The sequence below is a fragment of the Lissotriton vulgaris genome, chromosome 6 (assembly GCF_964263255.1).
Source record: "Lissotriton vulgaris chromosome 6, aLisVul1.2, whole genome shotgun sequence".
Lineage (NCBI taxonomy): Eukaryota > Metazoa > Chordata > Amphibia > Caudata > Salamandridae > Lissotriton > Lissotriton vulgaris.
The window spans coordinates 1,114,719,708-1,114,741,861 of record NC_141694.1 but is presented as its reverse complement, the minus strand read 5'-3'; the positions used below and the strand labels follow the sequence as shown (position 1 = coordinate 1,114,741,861).

At 40.1% G+C, this 22,154-nt stretch overlaps 1 protein-coding gene across 5 annotated transcripts in view; it reads right to left on the bottom strand.

Annotated features, from left to right (window-relative positions):
• ABHD12 (abhydrolase domain containing 12, lysophospholipase) overlaps positions 1-22,154 on the bottom strand; it is a 454,310-nt gene that overhangs the window by 36,162 nt on the left and 395,994 nt on the right. For all 5 annotated transcript variants that reach the window (XM_086927196.1, XM_086927195.1, XM_086927194.1 and 2 more), the window contains 2 exons: positions 20,474-20,552; positions 11,113-11,240 (listed from right to left, as the gene is read on the bottom strand). In XM_086927196.1, the coding sequence (XP_086783322.1) occupies positions 11,113-11,240; positions 20,474-20,552 (207 nt within the window). The remainder of the gene's footprint in view (positions 1-11,112; positions 11,241-20,473; positions 20,553-22,154) is intronic.

Below are 22,154 nucleotides of genomic sequence, written 5' to 3'. Positions count from 1 at the left end.
GCCTCTATCAGCAACCTTCTATCCTTGTCTTTGGGTTCGTCCGGACCCCGGCAAACAATCTTCTCTTCTATTCCACCTTACTAGCCAGAAGAGAGATATGCAAGAGGTGGAAAGATCAACGGCCTCCTACACTCCTAGACTGGCAAGCTTCTGTCTTGCAGGTCTCCAAACTTGATCTGGTAAGATCCCGAAACCATAACAAAAGAACTTTTTGGCATCTGCTTAAGTAGAATTAATGGTCCAGGGTTTTTTTTTTCCCCCGGGTCCAATGATTACGCTGCCTTGGTCTTTGATTTCCTGGCTTCCCTTTCTGATTGGACAAAGGCAGGCTCCACATATGCTTGGTCTTGGTGTACAAGTCTTGAAGTTTGCTAATCTTTGCTGTAGGGTTTTGGGTGCACGAACCATTATATAACCCCTTCCAGTAAATATACTGAGACAGCGAGATTGAAACGGTAGACCTGTTATACCTTTGTTATCATGGTGGATAATGAGGACAAAAAAAAATGGGAGAATGCAAATGCAAAGTAGATAAATAGACTGCATTCTTCAGAGATTGGAAAACTGACCCCTCTCCTTTAAGAAAGCACACTCTACCTGTATACCATCTTGCAGCAGTCGAAATTAACTAAGTTCTTTCTGCACGGAAACTTTGGATCCTGCCTAGAATCAATTAAATTCCTCACTTTAAGTGGGAAGGTGAAAGGGTGGCATTTGACATGAATGTAAACTCCCATGAAAGAAAGCTAGGATTATAAGTTGTCTTTCAACATCATGGGATTTTTATTGATAGTCAGAAACTTTGAAAAGAAAAGAATAGAAAGGCTATTCTTTCAAAGATGGTAAAAGCAATGAAGCTCAGCGATGCTTGACCCACTTGGGCATCTGTTCTAGACTCTGACTTATGAAAGTGTAGATATATCTGGGTAGTTGTCTTGCAGTCTTCCACCACAAAAGATGTTTCTCAATAAAATGGCATATGTAGGTTTAACTCTAAAAGAATGTACTTTTGGTCTAGAGTTATTAACTTTCTAGTAGCATTACATGCAAAAATCTATTCAGCTAGAGATAGGCTGCTTTGAACAGATTAAAGAAGTACACATGGACATATGGTTGATGAATATTACTCTTTCTTTGCTCTTTGGTCTAATTACATCAAATATGAATACCCTCCAAATGTCCAGCATATCAAGAAGCAGGGTTCTAAGCAAAGATTGGCAATGAGATCGGTATGGGCACTGAAGAATTAGAAAGTCCCCCGGATGTGTCCACAAGAGGTCTTGGAAGCATAAAGCTTGGATTTCAAACCGGACGCGGTCTTCCTAGGCAAATGTTGTATAGACGCCTTGTCGTCAGGCTCAAAAGGAGGAGCAAGGAGCTTCAACATAACTATGATCAGTTCCAAAGATAAAGACTGTCTAGACTTAATAGAGGGGATTAAAAAGGTGTTTTCTCATTCCGCTAGACTCTAGCGGAATGAGAAAACACCTTTTTAATCCCCTCTATTAAGTCCTTTAGGATTGAGACTCTGAAAAAAGAGGCCTGTGAAGGACATTTTCCAGGAGATGTAATAGGTGCAAGGTGTTCTTTTATTGAAATAAACTGCAATCCTGACAGTGCCAGAAGAGAAGATAAAGGAGTCTTGCTTGTTCTTAAACTTGATAGGGACAGTGGTTTTCTGTACATATCAGATGCAGAATCTAGTTCACTTGAAATGCCTGGGATGTCCTGATGAATGGACCTGTGACTTCATTCAAATTGTTCATACAGCCCTGAGAGAAATTCAGGTGTCATTATTTTGTAAGTTCAGAAGCTCACCAGCCGAGTTCTATGATAGACGACTGGTGCACAGGCTACGGCCCCCAAACTTATAAGAAGAGCTGGCCAGCACAACAGCCTATTTAGTGGTTACTCTCAAAGGTAAAGCACTGCCTGGGGGATTCTGGTGCTACGAGAATCATCGTGACTTAGAAGTATGCCAGCTTAATGATAAATATTGCCATCACGGGTATCAGTGGAAATGAGTACAGTAATGTCCCTTACCAGTCGATCTAAAGGGCATTCTCCTTTTGCTTCTGGTCCATTATACCTGAAGAAGATGTCAGGGCATTTTTTTGAATTTATGAAAAGACAGGAGACTTGCATTATGCGTAAATACATATCCTTTATTTACTACTCTGCGGGAAACACTTTAAAAGCACCACAATAACTTTAGTTCTTCTTTAGTGATGAAGTCACAATTAGAAACAAAACCCATCAGTCCCATATAGGCACACCATCCTCTTTCTCTTTTGCTTGCTACTATGTGGCAGATAAGTATTCTGTGTCTAACTAGAATTGTTTTTAACGTAGTTATTTTGATAGTACAAAAGATCTTACTTTATGGGAGAGTGTTTCTTGCTTTTTTTTATCTGATCTGCTAGTTTCATTAAGTGTTTTGTTATAAGAGCTATTCTCTGAACTATACTGGTAAATAAATAAATCCGGTATTTGTAAAGCGCAAACGAATCACCCTAAGGATCTCAAGAGGCGCCAGCGATCGAACTGTTTGCCCCCAAGCTCTGGAGTCAGCCGCTCTGGCCGCTGCACCACACATATCTAGAGAGAGGGTGTTGGGGGCATATTAAGGTTTTATAGTATTTCACCTTATTGCACCGTCCGTAAGCCACCACACGCTCCGGGTGCAGCATGTCAAGCAAACACATTGTGTTTTGGCGGCTTGTTGCTAAGTTCGCCATCTTGATTGAGGGCACAACATCACAAACCACAATAAGGAGATACTCTTCTGTTTACAGCAATTGGATGAATTAGTTCTCTCAGAGTGCTCGTCTGCCTTAACAGGTAGGTGCCTTCTGAGATGTTTACTCTGTTGACAGAGAGTTTTTCATATGAGGTCTGTGAATGATTTCAATGAGCACCATTAGGAGCCATGGTGACTCCTTTATTGCAGTGCCTATTTAAAAAGTGAAATGTTTAATTGGCAGTTGATAGCGGCTGTTATTTTAAAATATTTGTTGTGGCTTTTGGAAATTTGAATTCATTGGTAAGTTAAATGTGCTGATTTTTTCTTTGCCTGTATTGAAGCAATTATTGTGAGGATGTCAGTGGAAGGAACATTTTTAATTTCTTCTGATGTCCAGGAGAATTTGATTAAGATGCTGCTGATGGAGGAGTTGAGAGAGTCAGTATATCATATATTACAGTCAGCGTTGGCTAACAAGAGGAAGGAAATGCACGAAAGGACGAATTTCGGTCATTGCCCGAGGATGGTGAAAAGATATGCAAGGTGATTTATGGTACGTGCAAAAAAAAAAAAAAAAGAGAACACATTTGGAAGAGTCTGTTACAACAGACACCAATTGGACGGATGTCCAAAGTGGCTGGCAAGGGAACTTGTCCCTAGCGGCCTTCACAAAAAACAGGATATCCCTCAAATCGAAGATGCCTTTCAACAGGCTTACTTACAAGAAAACTTGAATACAGATGTGGATGAGAATATCTTAGATTTGAGTGGCAATGAATTTAACTGGAATGATTTTAAAGATGATGATATCTTGAAATCTCAGTGATAATCAGTGTTCAAAGATCCATTCGGACAGCCTTTGTTTTCATCCGAGTGATATTAGACCTCATAGAAGCTCTGACGGGTAGCCACTCAAACATATGTTGGATTACATTTGCCATTGTGTTAGAAGGCAGTTAGGGAAAGCAGCGAGAGGGGTTAGGGAAAGCAAAGAGAGGGGTCATATGGGTGGAATCTTCACGTCCGGGTCAAACAGTGTAAGACCACCATTTTGGATCCAGAATTGGTCACTTACTCATTTAAATGTGGAAGGGTGCATCTGAAGGGCATAGAACAATCTCTAAAACAATGCCAGGGTAAGCTCCTGGATGTGGTAGATCCCTTGGCCTATGTATTTGACACGGTGAAGGAGACCGATTTGAAGGGTGAATACGAGGATCTAGCTCTTTTGAGAGGTTGATGCCAACAGACAAATAATTTTTTGGGGTAATGCAAATGCTGAGTTCATTTCTGAGAGACGCAAAGTGGTTTTAATGAGTCGCCCCAAGCAGGGGAGCGTAGCTAAAAGAGGGTCTAACAAGGAGCAAAAGGGCTTCTCTGTGGTGTAGGAATTGTTAAATCCTAGGTAAAAATGTTGGCATACTTACTGCAGTCTTACATGATGAAGGTATTCAGTGATATTTTAAATGGCAGGGCCAGGCTAAGGTTTCTTTGAAACGCAGGATACTTAAAGAAAAAGCAAATATTGAGGTGTACAGGTAGCACAGGGTTTTTTTCTCAGAAAGACAAAGGAGTAGGAACCTGAGAGGGGGATGCAACAGTCAAGTACAACTCAAGGTGAATATGGTTTTTTTACTGGTTCATACAATAGAAATGTTGGAAGTTCTTTCTGGGAAATTGGTACATAATCACGCAGGATCCATGGGTCCTTTAAGGAATTGAAGGGTACAAGGTATAGTTTAAGGCAAACTGGGTTCAACTAAAAGAGCCAAGAACTATGACTTTTTGTGGATAGCTTAATAAAGCAAATGCAACAGAAGGGGGCAACCCTGGAGGTGGGAAACAATCTACTATTTGTGCAAGTACTTTATTTCTAGGGGAAAAGGACACATGTTTAAATAAATGTAACTCAGTTGAAGAAATCTGTGGTTTATGGAGATTTCAAAGTGGAGGGAACTCACCTCCTGAGAGATTTACTTTAGGCAGGAGATTGGCTGGTCAGACTAGAGTTCGTATTTTCCAAGTCCAGTCATCCAGGAAGGTTTCCATACAGGCGCAGAGGGCAGCTCTACCAGTTCCATTGTTTACCTTTTCATAATTCCTTGGCTCTCTGAATTTTTATCAAGGCCTTGAGACCTGTAGCAGATTATTCGAGGTAGAGAGGATTATGTATAATAATTTATTTAGACAACATGTTCTCGATGTGTCAGGAGAGAGAGATGATGAAGTTTCACCTAACATTGACAATGCCAGTTGTGGAGGGACTAGGTTTCCTTCTGAATGTAGAAAATCAGGTCTGGTTACTTCACAGTGTTTGGATTTCTTGGAATTAAATGTAGATATGGTAAAGTCTCTGTTGCAGTTGCAGGGTTTTACAAAAGTTGAAGAATGCTCTGTAGTATAAGGACAATGTTTCAGTAACAGGAGGCAAAGAGCTGCAGTATTAGTTGGGGGATCTGGAAGTCTGTAGGGGTGAACTATTTTTGGAACAGCCCCAGATTTTGTGTTCAGGACAGATGGTAGCCTTTTGGGTTGCAGTGCAAGGCTGTTGCGCCTGGAGGGAAATGGACAGAGAGAGAGAGACAACACATCCATGTTCTGGAGATGACTGCTAGCCATTTGGCTCTGTAAAGTTTCAAAGAACAGATGTGACATTGTTCAGTGTTGCTGAGACGGACACGGACGGCAGTGACCTACTTTAACAAGGTAAGGGACAACAGGTCTTAAGCATAAAGAGAGATTCTCAGCACAGTATTACCTGGAAGGAATGAAATAGTAGATTAAATGTGTGTTTTTGTTCAATTTCAGTGATATGAAGTTTAGTCAGAAATATTTTCTAAAGATTCAGGAAGTGTGAGGTTCTTCTGAGGTGGAACTCTTTGCTTGGTGTCTAATTTGTTTCCTGCAGATATATTTCATTCATGATCCAGAGGCAGCAGAACTAGACTACATTGAATCAGGGTTGGAGAGACTTCAGGGGTTACGCTTTTAACCCAGTTCCTTATGATTCAGAGGTTGTTAATCTTAGTGAAAAATCAAGTGTGTTGGGTAGTTCTGGTGACTCATTTTTGGAACATGTAGGCTTGGTTTCCATCACTGCTGGAGCTGGCTGTGGAACAACCTTTTGTAATTCCTGCATACAAGGGGTGGTTGCTAGGGGTGGAAGGCAAAGTGCATCCTTTGGTACAGTTGGGCATTCTCAACCCTTATTTGGAGAATTTCAGGGGTCCAGGGGATACAAGAGATTTTCAGGGAATGCTGCTGAACTCCTTGATGAGTCTTGGGCTCCAGATGAAAGGAAGTGGTACACAGGGGCATGGAATGTACGGTCTTGTTGGTGCATAGAGAGGACTTTGGATCTAGTGGATGCACATTAATTTATGATAGCTATTTTTTTGCAGAATTGTCACGAAAGGTTAGTGTTACGGGACTGTGATTTGTTATAGGTCAGCCACTGGTGCTGGGCACTCCTTGAGTGATGGATTTTCTATTGGTAGAAGTTATATGATTTGCAGAGTCATGAAGGGCACGAGACTGAAAGGACCTACTTGTGACAGAGGTAATACTTTATGGAATGTTAATTTGATTTTCAAATTGTTTGAGAGTTGGCCAATAAATGGATTCTTACCTATTCAACAGCTGACATTGAAGTCGCCTTACTTAGTTTGAATTTGTTCAAGAGACTTTTAGATGTGTGGGCATACATAATGCATACATAATAGATATTGTCAACCGCATTGGTGCGTTTTTGAGATATGGCAGTGGAAAAATATATCACATTCAAAGTTTTATCCAAGCGTTGATAATCATCCAAAGCTTTGTGTGGTTCAAACTGAGAACATGTTGTTTTAGGTAAGAAAGAAAGGATGCGCAGGGGTCAATCAGTTGTTGATTTCTAATGTTAAACGTTTTAGTGCCATGATTTTGGTTACCATTGCACGTTGGATCAATGGAGTTATGCAGGAAACATGTGTAGAAGATGTACTGCAGTGATTTGCAGAGTTCTGGCTAAGAGTTCCTTCCAAATCAATTAGGCTTCTTGTAATAGGAATTAGGGGTTTCTTCCCCTCTGCCTGTTCACGCAGAACATTGCTTGTTAGATTGACTACGCAACAGCAAAGAGTGCATCCTGAAAAAATTTCAAGACATAAATGAGAGCTGAATTGTCAGCTCCATGATAACTCATGCTCCTTGCAGATGATCCATATGGGCTCCTGGTACCACTAGGTGATCACCAGTTACAATGGTCTGCATTGGTAGGTATTGATTAAATAGAACTTCTCTTATTAGGTTCTTTGAATGGCATCACCAGGTTTGTGATATGGCAGCTGCTGTGGCAAGAATTAGCTTATCCTCTAGATTGCTGCAATATTGACAATGGTGATCTTTTAGGCACTATTGCACAATTATCTCAAATGAGCACAAGCCTGCGGGGCAGACCAATACATGATGCCATCAACCCTAAGAGCAATGTTATATGTCTTGGTGCTGGGTGATTTGTCTTTGGTAGTTTTAAACAGTTCAAAATGGTTTGTAACAGTCTATCCTCCAAAGGATAAACATTTACCTTGTGTGTGTGTCCAAGACCATTACCAGATAAGGGATAGATTGGATCACAGTTAATGTTGTTTTCTCATTGACAGGCAGTTTGGGATGGTGATGAGTAAAATCTGTTAACTGGTAGTGCTAAAGAGCTTGATGAGGGATTGAGTCTGTCATAAGCCAGTCGTTGAAATAGGACAAGTGAAAATATTTAGTATTCTCAGGTGTGCTGCTGCTGCTTGTACTAAGATGTGGCAAAAAGTTTCTGGTCCTGACTTGAGGTCGAAGGAAAGCACTTCGTATTGATAATAGTCGTTTCCTACCAGAAACCTAAACAACTTCAGATGTTTCTTCACAAGTGGGATGTGGAACTTAGAATTGAATAGGAAATCAAACAGGAACATTCCTCACAGAAGTGGACATTCAAATTGGTGAAGGGCTAAAATCCTGAATCTTTTTATTAACCACCTGTTTTCTGCCTTGAGGTTGAAAATTGGTATTAATTCAGGTTTGGGTCATTTCTTTCACACAGGAAAGTATGTGGAATTAGTTCTATTTGCTTTTGGAAGGAGGGAACTTCTCTTTGGCTTGCTACTGAAGAAGGATGTTGACTTCCTGTTGCAGGCAGGCTAACTTCTTTTGACTTGCTGCTAGTGGAGGAGATTTGAACCTGAGCCAATAGCTATTTTGCACAATATTCACAACCCATCTGCCTCTGGGGTTTTCTTGACACTCTTTTTGATGTTTGCTGATGCTTCCCCTAACAGAGTGGATATCACATGACGGAAGAGCAAGAATTACTGTTTGATCGTCATAATGAGGTTTCCTGCAGCTGCTAAAGGTTGGTGGCTATCTGTTCCCCTTGTAGGAATGCATGTTTGGTGATAGGACTGCTGGCTACTATTCTTGCTGATTAAATCACTTAGAGGCTTGAAACTTTTGCTAAAGGTAGCCTGAATGGAAAGGCCTTCCATTGTGTTTTTATGCCTTTTCCTCTTCTTCAGGTCAGTCAGAGGCAAAAATTGTGATGCCTGAGAAGGTGAGGTTGAAGACCTTTGATTGAGACCCTTGCTTGCGACAAGTGGAATTGAGCCTGGAAGAGCACCTCATGGCAAGACCATGACTTTAGCATTGGTCTGATAGATCAGCTGAATCAGCAGCAGCACTTATGATCTGATTACAACATAACCTAATTCAGGTTCTCCTTACAATTTTCCCTGCACTTGTATGCCACCTCTTCTGCAAAACATTGCAGAGAATTTATTTGGGACCTGTTGTATCTGCGGTGTACAGCAAAAGCACTAGCAGCTTTCCACCTGTGCATGTTCCTGTGCTATCCTTATCAGGTGGAACTATAGAAGATGGTGCAATAGCATGACTCTTATAAGCATCGTAAACAATAACAGAATCGGAAAGGGGGTTGGACCTCCAAAGGCACAAAAGGTTTTGCTCCTGAGGTCCATATTTTGTGTTAAGGTGTGAGGGAGCCGCCCTTGTAGAGGGTGCCGAGAAAAACTGCATTGCCTTCTTCAGCAAACCAGGAATTATAAACAAGAGGGTTCCAGCTATTGAACCGTGATATAAAGTTTAAAATATGATGACTAAAGTTGTCATAGGCGTGGAAGTATCCAGAAAGAAACACAAGAAGTGGCAGACATGTCCACAAACCAATCATTTTGTGTGGTTATTGTGGTTTTCGCTGGACCTCATCTGCTGGGCAGAAGCACACAAATCACCCCCAACTCCCCAAACAGATTAGTTCTAAGTTTGTGAGCGTTGTTTCCTTCTCTTGTAGACAGAAGCAAAAATTGTTGAAATTCACAGTAAGTAAGTAAGTAAAAGGTTTATAAAGCACACTAATACGGAAGTGTTTTGGCGCTAAACGTCAAGAACCGTCAAAAAAAGTCAGTGCATACCGGATAAGGTATGGATCGGCCTCCTCCAGTTGGGATCGGAAAAGCCAAGTCTTGTTGTTTCCTAAAAATCAGACATTTTAAAAATGGCCAGCACTACCTACAGCGCATGCAAGGAAGAAACCCTGAGTGTTTTATTGTGCGTTCTTTCTGACACATATGCGACATTTCACAAAAAAGAAATGACATTCACTGCGAAAAACAAACTAATTTCCTCTCGGCAAACGAAAGAAAAACACTTAAAGTCGTTGACTCCCTAAAGGACAATCTCACCTACAGACTTGAATGAAAATGTCATAATTTGAGACATGCAAGCTGTTGTTCCACAACTAGCAAGTAACTTACATGGAAATGGAGAAAGATTGTTAAGGGTCTCGGGGCGGACAAATGGCCTGCTATACTCATGCCACAATCAGGCCAAAAGGCTGGGGAATGCATGTTCCAAAATGTATCACAAACTAATGTGGCACAAGCGGTATGATATTGCAGGGTGTTAAAAGCCCCAAAAGAGAGGAATGTAGTGGTCTTCGCTGTGAAGTGCCTGGCCACGCAGTCTTAAGTTCTGGGCATGTGACAGTGGCTAGCCCAAGCTAGAGGACGCCTGCTGATGTTTCATGTGAGATTCAATTTAAGAAAAAAATATAAATGTAAGAGTGTACAAAGTAGAACCTTTGCAAGGGGGTATCCATCATGACATTTGCATTTATTTACTAAAAAGAGCAATTTCTGTGACATAAAATCTAAAAATAAAAATAGCAATAGTGTTAGCCGCCGTGCAAAAAGCCAAGAATTTTCCAAACAAGATGTGTGTACTCCATTATATCCCATCTACGGGTTGCTTGTAATCCTATTGGGGAGTGGGGAATTTGCCAGTGCTGGTTGTGCCGTGTTTCTCTCAAAGAAGGATCAAGATTGAGTTGGAAATGTTTGGACTGTCTGCATTGGCAAAAGGACAGACTGGAGTGCAACCTAGAGTTATTACCAAACATCATGTGTTTCTGTTTTTTGCTTTTCTCTGAATTAGGCATATGAGCAAGCTATGTGAGAAAGCTTGCACTGTCACTGAGATGCATTTTGAATATTCGGAATTATATGTCTATTCATTCTGAGCTTCCACTCTTAGCTCACTGTACCAAATATATGTATTGGTACTGTCTTTTAATGATTAATTCAATTAACCTGCAATTCATACTCACCACGGTACAAATAGTCACCTCTAGCGGCAAGCAACCAAAACTCAGCAGGGATGGAAAGGGCACTTTGTTCACTGGGAGTGACATTCTGAAATTTACTTCAGGAAAACAGGCATCTTTCATGTTCCTGTTTTTCGGGACATATTTTTATAATATTTATAAAACAGTATGCCAGATTTGACCATGCTGTGTATGAAATCAATAAGTTTTATGCGATAAAACTAAACACAGTTTTCCTAATGGTTAATATTCTGCCTCCTAACTTCAAAGATGTGCAATTATCGCGTACTATGAAAAATGTGGGTGTAGAGACCGCTCTGCACTAAGTCCACCATGATGCATTTGGAGAGGACTACTGCAGATTTGCCAATCAGTGTGGAACTCATTTGTTAAAATGGAGTATGTGGTTCCTCTCGATAGTAGAGCCAGGATTAGTTGTCTGAGCACCGTTTGATGTGTTCCCACAAGCAATGAAGCAGCAAGTTGTGCACTCAGCCTCCTTGCACTGCTGGTTTTTGACAAGTACTAAAATGGCCGCACCGGCTGCACTTTGACTCAATAGCAAACACCATGAAAATGTGAACAAACACACAGTCTGCCAAACATCCAACGTAATGCATTTAGTTAAGACTCTTGTAAATTTGCCAATTGTGTGCCAGCTATCTGCTGAATTTACTGTATGAGGTTCAGCAGATTATCCATAGAATGTCACACACTGTACCTCAGGATCTGATGAAGCTCTGGACTCCGGTAAATGAACTTGTGCTTGTAGCCAAGGTCCTTGTGAAAGGGAACAAACTGGACTTTGTAGTCCCGCAGGCTGCGTGAAGGTGCAGCGATGTTGTAAAGCTGTAACAATGAAACAACAATAATGAACACATGTTGTGCTACTGAAAACAAGCTGTCATTTTTTTAATCTTGATAACTGCTTCAGAATATGACTTCAAAGAACTGAGGATAAGCCACTATGAACATTGCATGCTGAATGAATATAAAACAGATTTGGTTAATTTATAGACCATTTGTTATGTGCGGCATGCAGAACATTAGACTTTCTTTAGAGTACTTACAACAAGGAGAAGACGGGGCTAAGATAGGGTGGGTAGAGGAAAGGGAAGTGGGGAGAACGACCAAGATGTAATGGACTTGGCAAGCACAGCTTAGCTGAGGAATACGTGAATCAGTTAGGGAAGGTTAAAGAAAGGCAGGTCTTGAGCCTTTTTCTGAAATAGAGGAGGTTGCGTTCTTTTCTTGGGTGAGGGGCATTGTAGAGGACACGTTGGGTGTTAAAGTTGATACCTTTGTCCATCGGTCACCTTTGTAGATTCTTTAAAATGTGCCTGGTGGTTGTATGTCAGATTGTTTTCCTCAATTAGAAAATTAGTTTTTGGTCTAAAAGCAGCTCAAAAAAGATTTAAAGTAAATTACTTTCAATCCAGGCTGTAGCTCTACAATCTCGATTTCTTTTTTAAATGGTCACGCAAAGTAAAGATGTCCATCCTGATTATTAATACATTTAGAATTTGTCATGTTCTGACATCAAAAAGCCTATAAAAGACACACTGAATGCATGGTGGATGCCTGAGCGGATGGGAAAAGTCAGACCAGTTAATTTATCCACTTTAAATGCATCACCTTCAGTACAAGTTAAAGCCCAGACTATATCACCGTTATCTTCTAAGGAACGGCATTAGTCAAATCAGGGCTGATCAGTGCACAACAGAACCCAGCATTTACCCTCCAGTTTCAACAGGCAGATTTCAATACTATTGGTAGAACTATAACCGTAGCTGCTTCCCTGTCTCGGATAGAAATGTATTCTGTCTGTCAGTTCTCACATCCGAAAAGTTACCCAATCACATGCTTTCATCTGAATTTCATGCCAGAATACAATTGATCCATTCACCAGTTAATGGATTTATCCTAGACACAATGTTAACCTGTCTCACCAGCCTCACACAAAATTAATGCATAAAAATGCATAATTATATAGATACATAGAGGGGATCTGGTTCAGCCCTCTTTACCACTGGTCTGTTCAACTATTACTCATATTTTGTTTCTGACCACCACAGCAGACAGCATTTGGGCATTAGGTCAGTCCGCTTCAGTTAATGGCCCTATAGCATTGTGACAGCATTTCACCTGATCACATCCATTTGAAAGAAGTGCACTTCAGGCCAGGGCTGGAAGGGAGATACTTTACTTTAGTATTGCTTTTTTTCTTTCTATTTTTTATCATTTTTTAAAAAGCATCCTTGTGTGTTTAAGCTATGGGCTGATTTTGAATCTGGTGGATGGGATGCTCTGATGAAAAGCCTTTCCTCCTCATTATAATATAAGTGCCATACGATATAAAGCACTTCTAGTAAGCTGGACGAGATATCAGTCAAGTTTGCGACAAAGTAACCTGTCTGCTAATCTCTAAATTAGGACATAAATCTTGAGGTTACAATAATTCAAAGACGTTAGTACCTTCTCTTTGAACCCATAAAAATACTATTTGCCTGTGATATGCATTAAAACTAAAACTGTTTTCTAAACCTGTTCTAGGTGTACCGGTCTGTTAGCATGCATGTGTACAGTTAAAATTACGTGTGATGGGCTAGAGGATGCCCTTGTAAATATAACCAAGTATGGAAGAAATTGTGGGACGATCGTGGATAGGCGATCTAGCCACCATTTGCACTAATGTTAGTCTAAGGGTGGAGGTTATTTTGTGCGACTAGCTCCAACTGTATTTGATGTTAATGGTGCAATTGATATAACCTTTTCCACTGTACAAGGCAAATGGTTTATTGATAACCAATACAATGTAAATACAATCTTTCTACTTAAAAAAGAAATGTGTAATGGTTATTTTTGTTCACATTTTTAATGGTCACCATGTTTAAGTAGTGGCATTTTTTTCCTTATACTTTTGTGGCATATGCATGTCATAATTTCTTTTTAAATGAAGCATATCACTAGATTTCCAGGTCCCGATGTACTGACTTTACAAATGCTTGTTTTTATAATGACCAGCCGGGTGTCATGCTGACTCTGGGTATCCATGTGGTGCCCTCCCCACTTCTCATTTCAATCTGTTCAAAATTTGTATTCCAATGAAGCTCACTAACCTGTTCACTTCTCACACATTTCACCCCTCCTAAGATTTCATCATTGTACTGCCCTGTGACATTCAAAGTAAAAGGGAGGCTCAATGAAAACAAGCTGTGAAGATCTGCAACTTGATTTGAAATCTGGAACTGGCACGCAGAAAGTAATGGCGACAGAATCTGTGAGAGAGAAATATCTTTAACTCCTAATAGGTGCGCACTTTTGAATATCTACGCATGCTGCCATAGTTGATGTAAAAGGAGCTTGACTCCTCTTCGGGAAGAAAAACCCTGACCCTAGTGACAATCAGAGACGAAGGTACATTGCGAAGATGCATCAAAGACAAGCATACAGTTTAAGGGAAATAAATGGAGAACAAATTCAGGTGATGAGGTAGCTTTGAAGCAGGGTGAAGCGAGTTCACTAACTCTTTGCTGATGTAATAACTTCCCAAAAAGCTATCTCTCAAAAACTGCAACTCTAGTTCATAAGACAATGACTCAAACAGGAACAGTGTTGATACTGGAGAGACAAAACTTGAGACTTTACCCAAATGAGGCTGCACAACAGAACAGAAAGAGGAATTCTGACTACAAAAACACTTAAAGACTTGCTGCTTCTTGTTGTAAGAAGTCTATAACTATCGCCACCAGATCATTTCTTTAACATCTTATTGCTTCTTTTTTAATTTATTTTTAAGATGGTGAATTCAGAAAATCATATCATACAGAATATTTAATCATAAAAGATTACATGGAAAGTACAATCAAAATGTAAATTTATCGTAATGCTTGCAACAACATGACATAACAATGAAGATAGAATTTTAGTGGAAAATACACCATATTTCATCGTATACGTTTTTGTCGTGATTGCAGCAAAACAGAGCATATTCCAGTTTCCTATTCCTAACCATTTTATTGTTCCATTGGTTGAGTGAAGAGGGGAAAGGGGATATCCACGAGTCAGTGAAAGATGGCTTTTGGGGATGATGCAAGTTTTAAGCCTATTTGTTCACTTAAGAAACAAAAAAATGTTGCATCATGATTTAGCGATGTATATAGGTAGTCAAAGAACATATGCTTCTCATTACCTAGGGAGTTGTTAGCACATCGCTGGCAAGAGGTAGAAAGCTGGGAAGAAAATGTATTACATTTCTGAGGAGTGTATTATAACATCTATTTTTGGAAAATTCCATGCATTGGAAATTGGAATTTCTAACTGTACAATAGGAAAAACTATTCATTTTGGACCAATTGGCTATCATTGAGGATTATTCCAGTTGCATTAAACCATTTCCTTTGAATTCTGCAATGGTATCTGGTCACAATACCTTATATAAATGGCCCATCCGGAATTGAATTACCTGTTCTAGTATATTTATCTTAAAGTTAATTCTTTAATGTGTATCATCAATGGAAATGGAAATCGTTTAATCAATTAATTTAATTGGAAATAAGCAACATTAATCCAGTCAGCCAACACCATTTCGGGCTGTTGAAAAAAAGAGATTTGTTTAAGGCAAACTTGAAAAAACAGATTACCAATTTTAACAATGCTCAATTGGATCAGGCGTTACGACCGGAACAGATTGAGACAATAAACATAGAAGAATTGTGGCATGAATATCAGGAATGTGGAGCATGTATGAAGCAGAGTTCTATTCTTACTATGAATGTTAAGGGTCTTATATCATACTTTTATGGATACTTTCTGTAACTGGAGAAACTAGAATATTTAAAATATATTGATTTCTCTAAGCATATGAGTTAGTATTGCATTACCAAACAAATCAATATTGGTTATGAATCTTCTAATTTAGATTGCAAGAGAGGCCACATACTATGAGCGGAGATCAGAGAAGGCGATTCCTTCCTGATTCCCTAAAAAAATTGAGAATTATTTTAGCTGGAAAATATGCCAATGTTTTGGGAGAAAAACATTTGTTAAATAACATCAAAAGGTCAGAAAAAGAAACGGGAATAGAGGTAGGCCCAACATTTTCACGAGACAAGCATGACCAATTGTGGCAGATTCCCCATTTTGAGAAAAACGTTCTAATCATAGCTATGAGTGAAACATAATTATCGTAGACAGCAGTACAATCTTCCTTATAAATTACTCCCAAACAAATGTTAGGCTACAAAATGGACTGACTTCAAATTATACGGAGAGAGGGGTTTCCTTTGAAGTGCAAAATAATAATAATTCAGTTTTAGTCTTGTTAATACCATAACCTCTAAACTAATATGTTCCTGACAGTGCTAAACAAATATTATTGGATCATGATGTTAAATATGACATTCTTCAATAAAAAATATGAATCTACATAGGTGGTCTAGAAGATGGAAAGGACACAGCAAACTACTTCTACTGTAATTAGTATGTAAGAGAGCAATTATGGTACAGCAATAGCAAATATTGGTCATTTAATGTGCAAAAGCAAAATGTGGAACTGACACGAAAACGTGGTTTGGGAATAACCATACACATTTGCTTAAACTACTCAAATGTATTAATATCTTTTCGTTCTCATTCCAAATATAATTAAAAAGATGTACCAACAAAGAATCTTAAATGATGGTCTGCACAGGTAGAGAACATAACGTGATTGAGACTTTAAAGCAAACAATTCACTTTCTGCTCCTGCAACATGTTTCTTTTTTAAGATCTAGTACAGAAAGTTTCAAGTCTGTCTGCTAAGTGAATTTTGGAAGTTTTAAAAAACAAACACCACTCATCAGATAGAGTGAAAACTATCAGACTCCCTTCTATTCCATTTTTGCCTCAGTACAGTTCAATCATTGCCATCAGCAGCTTACTTACTGCTCATTTTGAGCTCGATGATTACTCGTTTTCTGCTCACAACTAAGCCGTCATTGGCCTACTATTTACTCCAGGACACATCTACGAGTCTTCAATGTCATCTAGCTGAATTGTTGATTTTCCAATTTAGTTCATTCATTGCCCTAGCACAGCTCAGCGACTGCTCCATCATAGATGTCCTGTAGCTCCATTAAAGCCAAGTTACTTTTCCTATCTCAGTATAGATTATTCGTTCCCAAGCATAGGTCAAACATTACTCCCATACACATCATAAATTATCCCATTAAAGGAATGTACCCGGCACAGATTTCTGAACTAATATTTGCAATTATCCACTTTTGGATAACTACTGACGCTAATGCAGATAATGTGTTGCCTGATCAGAGCAGAATCATTTTCTCATGCACGTAAATTAATTTCCCTGTACAAGTAATTGGGTTGCCCACCATATAGCTCATTGCCACATCATAAATTCTTGTTACTTGCACCGTTATTTTCGTTTACACCATCCTATGATTCCCTCATCACTATATTACCTTAATAAATTCACCACTGAAGGCTTACTGGATACAGGTGCAGAATAGGTCAATCTTCAAAGCAGCTACTATTAGCAAGTGGCCTGGATGTAAGAGGCCTCTCTGGGAAAAGAACTGCAAGCCCAATAATTGCACTTTTTTTTAACCCACACTGCACTGCTGCCCAGAATACACAAGGGAGTGCAGTTTGCATTTCATTCTGACATTGGTGGAATCCAAATGGTAGACAATAGGAAAGGAATATCACTGACTTCATGAGATCCATGAGTGAGATCCTACACGTCTTAAGCAGACGGCTCAATAAGTGTAAACCAGTCGTCCTAAGGGTGTCAATGCTGAAAGCATGCTTGATAGCCACAGTTGAGGTACATGGCAAAACCTTGGAGAAATGTGCATATGGAAGATTGTGTAACAATGCAATCAAACAACAATATAGTTAAACAAATCAAAAGTCTAGATCAGACTGTATTAAAAAGACTGACTAAATACCACCAACAATAATACAATTAGTTAACACCCCAAAAATATTGTTTAGAAAATTAATATTCCTTATTCAGTGGGGTTTAAAAAATTGTTAAATGAAAAACGAACTGTCCAAAAACCAACACTAAAGAGGATTCGAGGAAAGCATTGCATACGCATTTACTTAGAAGAAAATATAAGCAGGAGAGAAAACCACCAAATCAGAACTTATAAAAACTGTCCAACGCAAGATTATTTTCGAGAGCGCATCAATGCTGAAGAAAATGAAATGGGAGTCCATTACTTTAATTAATGCACACTATATTTCTGTGGCGATGTAGGATAGCAGCAGTAGAATATTACTGATTTCTTACACTTCTTCATAACTTGTTCCAATTAAGTTCACTGGAACAGCCTCAATGGTATTATTAAAAGCTGCAGTAAAGGTTTCAAAGTACTTCAGATCATGAAGTCAGGCAGGAAAGGGAGTTCTACAGGTGAATCTCAGACTCCACCATGGGAAACTCCTTCCCGTTCCAGACAGTTTTCAAGTTCAGAATTTAAACTCCACAGTAGACTGCAGACCTCAAGAGGTCAGAGACTATAACATCTCTGGGAGTCTGTTCAGGTGACTGTCTTCAGCGGTACTAATAAATGTCCTTTTGAAAATGTCCTTTCAGGTAGAGAATCAGTAGAGGTCAGGGCAGCTATCTATTTATTTTGCCAGGAAGTAAAACAATTATTCTTGTGTATTCTCTCTTTTTTAGGCTTAAACTTCAGATCAGTGCAAAGTACGGGCTGTAAGAAAGGCTGGTATGTCATGATCAGGTACCCCTAAATCTCTAGTTGTTACTCGTGTGGACCACTCCTATTTTTCAGCCTGGACTGCAAGACTTGCCTTGCATTAATGAAAGTATCACATGCCTTAGCCTCTTCCAGTTAACACAGCAGAGACATTTCTTCAAGGCCATGACACAGATCCTACATTGATGCCCAAACTTTAATAGTATTCCCCAGTTGTCTTCTGCACAACTGACAAGAAACCTCCAGTGCTTCATGAAGCCACACCTTTCAATGAGTACCCCGCGGACAAAAGATGAAGTGTTAAGTGTATGCTCATTCCTTGATTAAAGTTTCCTGGCAAAGGCGAGGACAACTTCACCTACTCACTCTCTCTACGGCACATGGGTTTTTTGAAGCTGAGAGCCGAAGTTGGTTATTAGCAGGCCCACTGCATTTATTTTCAAAACATTCTTCTAGCCCGAAGGTATTATTGAGCCCGTAATAGCCTCAGACTGGATAAACTAAAAAAAACTTGTACATCTCATAACTTTTTTATCCAAACAACACAATTTAAATTCAATATCAGATTGGGAGTTTGAACTATAACCCATATATCTTACAGAATGCATAGTTGTAGGGTCCACAAGATTAGAACTTAGAATTGGGTCAATGAAGGCAAAAGATCCATCAGCGGCCTGCAAGAAGGAACACGCACTGTCAAAGCCAATAGGTCTTACCTATCAGACCAACTGGCTTTGCCAATGGGTTTTAGTAGTGCTGTACAGCATCTCAGATGCTCCACCTTATAGCTAGAGAAGAGCAGAATTTTTTTTTATAATGCTACCGACTGTCATTTTTAAGGCATGCACACCACGCATGTGTGCACTTACAAAATGGTGTTTTATTCTCTCTAAACTGGGTTGGCAGATGCAACACAGATGGTGTAGGTGGGAGGACCCATGATGAAAGGCAGCAGTGGAAGCAACACGAAGGGTGGGGGAGGGTGGCAGCAACACAGAGGGCAGGATGCAGAAGCAATATGGAAGCGGGGGGTGAAAGCAACATGGACAGTGTGGACAGAAGCAATACGGAGTGCAGGGGACGGAAGCACCATAAAGGGCAGGGGACTGAAGCAGCACAGAGGACAGGGGACTGAAGCAGCACAGAGGACAGGAGACGGAAGCACCATGAAGGGCGGGGGACTGAAGCAACAAAGAGGGGAGGGGACAGAAGCAACACAGAGGACAGGGGACGGAAGCACCATGAAGGGGAGGGGACGGAAGCACCATGAAGGGCAGGGGACAAAAGCACCATGAAGGGCAGGGGACAAAAGCAACAAAGAGGGGAGGGGACAGAAGCAACACAGAGGACAGGGGACGGAAGCACCATGAAGGGGAGGGGACGGAAGCACCATGAAGGGCAGGGGACAAAAGCAACACAGAAGGCAGGGGGCAGAAGCAGCATGAAGGGCGGGGGACAGAAGCAACACAAAGGGGAGGGGACGGAAGCCCCATGAAGGGGAGGGGACGGAAGCACCATGAAGGGCAGGGGACAAAATCAACACAGAAGGCAGGGGGCAGAAGCAGCACAAAGGGCAGGAGTCTTATGCAAATTGGAGGGTGGGGAGAAGTACACGACATGGGCAACGTGGAGCGAGTGGGGGAAGAGAAGCATACAGGTGAGAGAAAGCAATGTGGAGCTGGGGGAGTAGCACACAGGAGAGAAAGCGACGCGGGGGCAGAAGAACACAAGGGTAAGCACAACGCAGAAGGGGTGGTAGAGAAGCACATAGGTGAGAGAGAGAACGATGGAGCACAGAAGGGGCAGAGACGTACACAAGGGAGACAGCTGGCAAAAACATGCACTTTCATAGAGTGCTTAACTAAAAAGAAAAAAGTAGTGCCTGAAAATTGAGCAGTAGAAGGACACAAGTATACTCGGACACCTCGGATCACTCAAGAAGTGAAAACAAGTGAGTCAAAAAGTAAAATAACCTGAGCAAGAACACTATGGACAGTAAAGAAGTCTTACATACATACATTTTGTAGTTTGCAAGTTTTATAAAGCATAAAAGGGAACAGCAAATTACAGCCTAAAATAAGCACTTGAAGCAGTATCCAATTACACCCCCACCATTCAGTTATTAGCAGATGCAATATGCTTCTCATAGCGACAGATCTCTTTATGTCCTACTTTTAGCTTGAATGGTGCAATTGAATGCAGTACCCAAGCTAAGAGAACAGAACATACAGAGGAGAAATCAAAACAGCTTGTGCTGTGACAATGTGACAGATGACTATTAAACTTGGTGAATTAAAAAAGGAAAAATCGGTACTCTTCAACGATCACATTTCATAACAAGTGCTATAAAATTACCTTGCGACCAAGATGGAATGGTACAACAGGATCATCTTCGGCATGAAGGATAAGAAGTGGGCACGAAATATAGTTCACACTGAGAAAAAAAAAGACAGAAAGAAGCTGATATTCTCAGCATTCTTACATTCTCTAAACAGTGAAAATGGGCATGAGACGATGCAATATCAGTGACGTTTTACAGAGGAATGTATGGTGATGAAATGTTTCTGTGGTTGTATGCTGAAACCCACTTTAACAGATCCCTCAATGGTACCATATTAGACAGGTTATGGCAGAGAAGGTAGGTCTGGCTTGCATTTTGAGTTTTGAATAAACATTTAAAAAGCTTGCTGCAGTGAAAACAATACTACAAAGCAAAAAAGATTGTTTGGTGCATACAAAGCATCTACGAGAAGGATAATTTAATTTGAAATGATTCAGTGTATTTTTGAGATGCAAAATGATCCCTCATACATTCCAATGCAAGCACTCCATCAAAGGCAAACTGATCACCAAATAGCCAATAGCTTAAACTGAGGCCAATACTCCGATAGACAGAGTCAAAGATTACTCTATATAGGTTTTAAAGACTTTGTAACAATAGGTTACTAACTCTGGTTTGTTTTGAGGCGTTTATATTACATTAATAACAGTATGGAGGCATTCTGTCATTTTTTATAATGCTATTGTTTGGATTTTATTTTCACTTAAAAAGTATGTTTGTATGCCTTGTGAGAGACAAAAAACTGATGAACTCCAACAATTAACAGAATACTTTCAGAGAGTTATATCGGTATAAGCAAGGGGCATTTGTTTCAAGGGCATCCATCCATTCTTTGGTGTGTAACCTACTGACCTCATGACATACACTGAAAAACTTTATGATGACTTTCTTTTATCTTTCCTCTTCTTGTCCAAGCTGATTTCTCTCTCTCCGCAAGCATCCTTCAACAACACCTCCATTCTCCCATTTCGTTCACCCAGAGGCAAGTATTGATTTGTGTTTGTGACCAGTGAACAACTTAATGAGAGTCTTGCCTGTTCCCATGTGAGGTGAATGACAATATGTTACCAGTTGTTTACGGAGTTTTTCTCCCCAATCTAATCTATGCATCATGGCATACCCTTCTTCGACCATGCCATCCATTCTGGGATGATATAACAAACATTTTTTATCATCAACCCCACAACCTATCAGGATTTCTTCTTTTTCCTTGGAACATAGTTAAACACAACTGTCCGTCAACTAAATTCTCAGGAAGCCGGCTCTACTTTTGGAGATCCCAAATAGGCTCTCCAGAAATCTTCAGCTTCCGCTTCACTTCAGGCCAACTCGGAAAGAGATCCATAACTACAAACAGATATGGAAAGGAACAATATTGTTAATCAATATTTCTTTCCTAGTTGATAAACCTCTAAAAAAACAAGGGAGCCCACGTCGACTGTCAACACAAATCTCTATCTACGCCCGACCTGCTCCTCATGCAAACAATGACCTCCATGCGGCCCCCACCAACGAGAACAGCATCTCCTGGAGTGGACCTGATAAGGTAACTCTTAAGGGGATGAATCTGGTTCCTCTAATCGACCAATGCTCCAATGCAGTGGTCTTGAACTTGTGAAATTCCCCCGGTCCAGCACTACCATATAACCGCGAGTGGTGCCTTTAGTTTTTTAGGTTTAAAGCATTTTATTAAAA